The sequence below is a fragment of the Clinocottus analis genome, unplaced genomic scaffold (genome assembly GCF_023055335.1).
Source record: "Clinocottus analis isolate CAN_PGR_092001 unplaced genomic scaffold, fCliAna1.0.p SCAF_20, whole genome shotgun sequence".
Classification (NCBI taxonomy): Eukaryota; Metazoa; Chordata; class Actinopteri; order Perciformes; family Cottidae; genus Clinocottus; species Clinocottus analis.
In genome coordinates, this window is record NW_027175932.1 from 11,351,489 (window position 1) to 11,358,509 (window position 7,021).

A 7,021-nucleotide genomic window follows, 5' to 3' on the forward strand; every position below is an offset into this window, starting at 1 on the left:
TGTAAGTTATTGTGCACTATTGCATGAGACATTAGCCTACTTTTGTTAATTATGTTGGACAGTTGTGTGCTTGTCATTAATTTAAGCTTAAAAGGGGGCAAAGTTGTACGACACACTCGCCGCAGAGCCCGCGTGTTGCAGTTAAACTACAAATATTGCACAAACGTTGTTACATATTGTTTTCTCGCGAATGCAAAGTCTACGATAGCCTTTCGCTGTTGCATGATGGTGTGACGTCCTGGTGCACGCGCTGGTCATTGTGACGGTGGCGGTTTTCAGGGCTCCTCTCCTCGCCGCTACACCAGGAAAGTCCAGTCGCTGGGCGTGCGTCCGTGCTGTAAGAGAACAAAGGTCGTGGAAAGGTCACAAGAGCGTTCTCCGGGGGCCCCCGACAGAAATCGCACGTCGCTAAGCACCAAAACTTCTCTCGCCCGCCGCCACCGCCTAATTGCGAGCACAACACAAATCAAAAATGTGAAATCAAATATCCGTGAGCAAATCTGCAAACTCAGCCACCGACGGAACACAACACAACAGAGCAAAGGAACTAGAATAAAAATCAAAACAAAATGTTCCCCAATCCGTGACAGCCGCAGAGGCAAATCCAATTATTTGTGTCTCATGTTGCAAATTTGTTCTAATGGTCGAAGTGAGAAAGTAAATAAGCGCCTGCGAAGGGGAAACAAAAGAATGTGATTTCTAATTAACTTGAAAGAGGAACAGCAGGGCGACTTAGTAAACCCATCTTTCATCTGCTGCCTCAGACCACTCGTTTGTTTGTGGCAATGTTGTCTTCAAGATGGGCGGGAGGAGGAGTGTGTGTGTGTGTGTGTGTGTGTGTGTGTGTGTGTGTGTGTGTGTGTGTGTGTGGGGGGATAACACCGCACCGCTTCCCTCCAAATGAAATGTCAACAGATTTACCAGCGCTGCGGAAGGAGCGCAGCGTTTTCCAGCGTTTTGTCGATTTTATTGTTCATTAAGCTTCGCCGCCGCCGCCGCCCCCCGTCCTCCACAACTCTTCCTCCTCCTCCTCCTCCTCCTCTCCCACTTGTTCGAGGCTTCATTTGCAGCATCTTGGCTTTGAAGATCACAAAAGGCTGAGGCAATAATTGGGTTTGTGCAATTACAGCGAGCTTAATGAGAGAATTCAGGAGTTTGTCTTGCCCGTATCTCCAACTCTCCACACTCCACCATTAGGCCGGCAACCGTCTCTCTCTCTCTCTCTCTCTCCCTCTCTCTCTCTCTCTCTCTCTCTCTCCTCCGCTCTCCCCCCTCTCTGAAGCACTGTCGACTTCGGAAAGATGTTATCGGATGTAAAGATGTGGTTAACACATTGAGAACACACATCACGAGGCCGAGGATGATGGGGAGAGCCGATATGCTAATCTCCTGACCAGAAACACAGAACAACAAAAACAGAGATGCAGCACAGAAAGCAAAAGGAGCAAGAGAAAGGGAGACAAAGCAAAAGTCACGAGTGGAAGAGATAAGCCACGTCAACTGATCACAGTGTTTAGAGGACATGCAGGAGATCAGATTCTCAAAATGAAACCCAGAGGACACTGTCTGCTCGTGTCCTCTGCAGCGCCACCAGCAGCAGTCAAAGTTTATGATTCATAGTCAGTTTGGCGATTGAAACAAGTAGACAAGGACACACTGACCTTTGATTCTGAGATATTTAGGAAAAACACTGAGAAATCTGAAATTCCAAATCTCTTTGCAGATTTAAAATCGGTTCAGTCATGGACTCCAAGCAGCGGCTGAAGAAGCTTTAGATCCTTTTCTTAAGCAAAAGCACCAACATAACAACGGCAAAATACTCCACAAGTAAAAGTTCTGCATTTAAAAGCCGACTCAATTATATGCACCAAATTATTATCAGCTAAATGTATTCAAAGTCTCAAAAGTAGAAGTGTTCATTCTGCAGAAAAGATGACCCCTGTGACTAATTATCATTGTGTATGACCTTAAGTAGTTAGAGTGTTCAAATAAATATAGTAGAGTGAAAAGTGCGCTATTCCATCTTAAATATAGTGGAGAAGATTAAAGTAGCATTATTGAAACACACGAGTCCAGTGTAAGTACCTCAAAACTAAACATGCAGTAAAGGCAAGGCTTTTTGCAGTGAGCTATTTAATATATCCAAACTGAGACAGTTAGATAGTAGTTTGGTGGACTGGCCCTCGGGGTGCTTGTGGCTTACCGTAGACTGTCTATAAGAAGTGGACATAGTCTCTGTGACTCTGCCCTTTGGTTCGTGGATTACGGTTATGAAGCCTCTAGTTGTGCATTTTGTCCATCTCATCTTGGTTTTTGTCCATATAATGTATATATAATGTAAGCAGACATTTTTAGTCTACCGAAATGGTGAAATAACGTTCATGAACTGTCAAAGGGCTTCAGGAAAACAAAAACAGGTGCTGATGACCAATAGAAAGAATACAAGTTTAAAGTACTTCAGCATTGGCTTCACTGAAAGAAAACAGAAACGGTTTTGTCTCAAGTGTGTAGCCAGGTAGGAATGTGGTTTATGTTGATGTTTGTTGTGACCACTCCCTGGAAAAGAAGAAATATTTGGTGTACACTGTACCGAGACCTTCTTAGTCTGATAGAGATCTCAACCATATGCGGGCCTTTATAAGTGAGAAAATGAGGATCACATTCCTGCTCATCACACCCCGACTAATAATAGGCTCATTACACAGCAGAATAACACAACGTCAGTGATACATAACACGCTCATTAACACAAATTGAGCCTTCAGCAAAGAACATTATGAATCTGTTTAAACCTGTGGCGCTGAAACCACTGCAGAGGTGCAGGGATCTCAGGCTATGTGCAATATTACTAAGTCATTACTCATTACCTAATATGATAATTCACTTATTATGTACTTGCAGGCAGTGGATGTACAATGAGGACCAATGGGGGTTAAAAGAAATAACAACTAAACACTTTGATCTCATTGAGTTACATAATAACCACTCTGATAGCGGTCCAGTAATTCTATTAAGGAGAGATAAGTTAATATTTGGTGGAAATATTTGTTTTTGTTGGGTCTTGCCTTTCCTCGACCATATTTTTATTTGAATGTGGAAACATTTCTATTCATTTGAGCTCTTTTTATTGGGCAGATATGTGACAAAGTAACGTTCTACGTCATTTGAGACTAAAACTGTTGTCACTTGCACTTCCATCTCCAAAAATCATATCACTGAACACTTCATTCAAGTTACCTATTACTGCATGGAAATAGAGTCCTGAGGGTGACAGCGGTGTAAAGAACACAGATGTTCAACCAGCTGTTACTGAGAGAGGGAGAAACATCTGTGTGTGCATGTGTGTGTGCACGTGTGTGTGTGTGTATGCGCGCATGTGTGTGTGTGCGTGTACCAACCTGTATATCCGTGAGTTCTTTTGCTATCCGTGAAGACAACTGTGAGTCTTTGTCCTGACAGGGGATGTGCAAGTTCTGAGACACGCAAAAACAAACAATTTAGATAATTCAGCTCTTCAGATAATCGGCTCCGAGAATCAACCTAAAATAAATCATGCGAACATAGAAAATATAAAGTAAACATATTATGGAGTTAAGCAAGAAGCCACAGGGTTCCTCCAACCTTCTGAAGATGAAACTGCCCGCATGTGCACGAGAGACTCACAGCCTCAGTCTTCAAAGCACTAAGCTTCCCCAAAAAACTTTCACATTCTGTTTTGTTATACAGTAAAAACTCTTTTTAATACTAACCATGTCAACCATTAAATATAGCATCACTTTTTTACCATCAAATTGAAATAAAAGGAGGCTGTTGACTTGCTTGAAGTCATCAAGAAGCAGAAGATGAGAGGGCGAAGTGGAAAGAGACTTAAAGTTTGAGACTGAGGCTTTAGCTAGCAGCAGTTTAGCTTAGCTTAGCATAATGACTGGAAACAAGGGCAAACAGCTAGCCTGGTTTTATCCAAAGGTAATAAAGTCTGCCTACCAGCACCTCTAACGCTCGCTGATTAACACGTCATATCTGTTTATTCCAATATAAAAAGAAGTGTATAAATGTAAAGTTGCTGTTTTGAATGGTGTTATGCTTTATTTCGTAGCAGGGAGCGGTCATTTCCTAAAGCCTGGTCACATATGAGGTTTCTAGGAAACCAGCAGAAATCTGACTCCCGTTCAAGAGATAGCCCGGCTTTTTTCATCTTTGAACGGTGCGAGGCGAGCCGTTTCTTTTAGCTCAGTCTTTTTGCCAAGCTAAACTAACCAGTCGTCGTCTGTAGCTTCATATCTAGATACGGCCTGTACCTCTCTGAGTGGTATTGATCATCTCCTCTTTCTCTCCCCACAAGAAAGCTTCTGAACATTTTTAATGATTCCATTTAATCAACTAGAGAAAAAGCAGTTGATTTCAATCAGTGTCCTTGGCTGTGTTCATATTGAGTTAGGCTAAATGAAAAAGAATGAATTGCTTGAGGAAAACGTTTCACAATTCAATTAAATATGCGCTGGTAAACTGGATTACATGCAAGCAATAAGTCTGCTGCGCTCTCTTACCTCTCCCTGGTAAACAATGTGTCTGATGGGACAGATCATGCAGGCAGTACCGGAGCCAAATGCCTCTTTGACCCGCAGCTGCTGCAGAGCAGAGCACAGCTGGCTCATGGTCAGGTAGCGCTCTGTCACCTTAAACTCCCCCTGGACACAGAGGGACCGGAGGGAACGCGATGACTAATTTGTAATATTCATCCATGCACGATGACCTTTATGGCTTTTATCTTTCTCACCCATTTCCCGGTCAGTTCCAGGATGCTCTGTCGGGTCACACCTGGGAGTATGATGCCGTCCAGTGGTGGCGTTGCAAGTTCCTCCTCTGTGAAATAATAAATAGATAGAATAAAGTAAAAGAAATAATGCAATAATGTACTTTTACTAAATATCCAGTATGCAAATATGTCAGAGTGACTTTATGTCAGTTGCATCTGTTGAGTGTTTTTTATGTGTGAATATGTTTTGCATCCATGGTGCTTATGGAAGTTGAACATTAAAACCCCTTTGACCCTTTCGCCTCACAGCTTGTGATTGGTTGTGAAGTGCGGTTCTAGTCGGGCCGCTGACCTCCATCCTCATTGATCCAGTGGAGGAAGATGTTCATGGTGCCTGCCTCGGTGATCTGGTGGTCCTCCCCGTACAGCCACAGCACCTGCTGGCACCCATGATCCTCTGCTTCATACTGGGCGAACAAAGAACACCCGTAGTTTCTGCAGAACACCAAAACAACAGACAGTTGCCATTTTGCCAACGTTTTGGATGTTTGAATTCAGTGAAAGACTGGGAGAAAACAAGAACATTTAATGGTTTATTGGGGCAGAACTATCAAAAGCTTATTGGCTGTAGCAGTGCAGTTCAATAAAAACATAAACATGAATGCAGTATGCGTCTACCCACCCGCCCATCTTGTAGTTTCCTGTCCCGCCTTTCCAGGCCCGTGTGTACTTTGGGTCGGCCCACAGGGACAGACCATCTGTCTGACTGTTGAAGTAAGAGCCCACTGGACACAAGATCACGTACAGCAGGGCATTGGCAGCCTTCTTCACACCCAGAGATTGCTGCAATGGACACGTAAACAATGAAAATTCAATGTAATTTGATCACGCAACTCAACACTATCTTCCTTACCTCAGTGCCGAGGAACGTCGGCCTGATGTACAGACTGGCCGAGTCTGAGTGAGGAACCCAGTCCTGGTCGATCTTTACCAGGCGCCTGATGCACTCCAGAAACTCTGACTGGTCAAAGGCCTGGAGGGAGGAGAGAGGAGGGGAAAGGTGAACAGAGAGTATGCGGAGAGGGAGAACCATTCACTCTTCACATCCATCTTACGGGTAGGCAAGCTCTCTTAGCAGTGTCGGACATGCGCTTCATGTTGAGCATCGGTCTGAAGAGACGCAGTTGGTTGTCGACCCCACGGAAAGCTTTCAACCCTTCAAACAGCTGGCGAGGAGAGAGGAGAGAAGAGGGTTGAGATGGGCTGCAGATATACTGAGGTCACGAGGTCAAACATCCTTAAATCATTCTGTTTTTCATTATTTTATCTTTCGGTGACATGATCAATTATATACGTTTTCTAATTCCAGATTTGTTTTATGGAAATTCTTCCAAAAATCTATGTTAGGAAACTATGAAATTATTAGGAAGTTATAATAAAGCAGGTTTATTTCCCAAAAGCAAGGTCTGTTTCAAAACCCTCTCCATGCTATCAAGAAGACAATTCTGGTGTAAAAACAAAATGATTTATACATTTAGTAAAAGTGTTTTTGTAAGTGTAATGTAACTGTGGATATAACTGAGTTTTGCTTCTGTGTATTCAAAAATGCATTATGCGTTTGGTGCAATGTGATGAAAGGATAGTAAAATACATATTCTGCCAGTTGTTCACCTTCATATTTACTTCATGTGTGCTGTAACTAGTTAGATCTTTTTGTGTTTTCAAAATGCTGAAACCCTCATCACGCCTTTTCTTTTGCCTCCCGACAGAACGCAGCTGCAGACGACAGATAATGTTCTTTTGAGCTAAAAGAGGTACAGATTTAGTGTGAATGCTTCCTGCCTGTATGGCGTAGTGTAGGGACGAACAGGCCGGGTGGAGTGACAGGTTCCCAAAGGGCTTGATGAGCGGAGCCTGCCAGCCCTCACTCGCACTCCACTCTATGGTCAGCATGTGGTCAGTGAAGACGTTCCCGAAGGCCGGATCCTCCCGTTTGGTCTTTGGAGTGGAGGTCAGCTCGACGACCAGGTCGGCTGCCTGGTCACAGGACAACAACAGCAGAGGAAAGAAGTAGTGGCGTTGAAGGACAATGTGGACATGCAACATTGAGATCTCCAATTTCTCCATAGACAGAAACACTAGCTTCACTGTGGTAGCATCTCCACAGATGGCAAATAATAATACAAATATGATGATTTTTAAAAAAGAATTATGTAGTGTGCCTGCTATGCAAAGCATAAGGGAATTGTTATTCATCAGACTTGCT

General features: G+C 43.4%; 1 protein-coding gene across 7 annotated transcripts; it reads right to left on the bottom strand.

The window, feature by feature from the left end:
* Positions 1–296: 296 nt before the first annotated feature.
* Positions 297–6,726, bottom strand: bcat1 (branched chain amino-acid transaminase 1, cytosolic). 7 transcript variants are annotated; one of them, XM_068586100.1, is made up of 9 exons: positions 6,598–6,726; positions 5,871–5,981; positions 5,645–5,788; positions 5,438–5,598; positions 5,108–5,250; positions 4,777–4,862; positions 4,547–4,687; positions 3,398–3,472; positions 297–335 (listed from the first exon to the last, which is right to left on the bottom strand). In XM_068586100.1, exons 1-9 carry the CDS (start codon positions 6,706–6,708, stop codon positions 297–299), a joined length of 1,011 nt encoding a protein of 336 aa, XP_068442201.1. In that variant the 5' UTR covers positions 6,709–6,726. The 7 variants fall into 7 exon arrangements, with proteins under 7 accessions (XP_068442201.1, XP_068442200.1, XP_068442203.1 ...); XM_068586099.1 differs by having other exon boundaries at positions 5,669–5,788; positions 6,598–6,723; XM_068586102.1 differs by lacking the exon at positions 5,871–5,981 and having other exon boundaries at positions 5,669–5,788.
* Between the last annotated feature and the right edge of the window lie 295 nt (positions 6,727–7,021).

What these genes read in the sequence shown, in the direction of transcription:
- bcat1 (XM_068586100.1), bottom strand. Translation starts at nt 6,708, where the DNA reads ATGCTGACCATAGAGTGGAGTGCGAGTGAGGGCTGGCAGGCTCCGCTC. An exon ending in CTAAGAGAGCTTGCCTACCC is followed by an intron (nt 5,789 to 5,870) that starts GTAAGATGGATG and finishes TCCTCCCTCCAG; the next exon opens with GCCTTTGACCAGTCAGAGTT. An exon ending in AAGAACTCACGGATATACAG is followed by an intron (nt 336 to 3,397) that starts GTTGGTACACGC and finishes GTTCTCTTACAG; the next exon opens with CACGGACGCACGCCCAGCGA.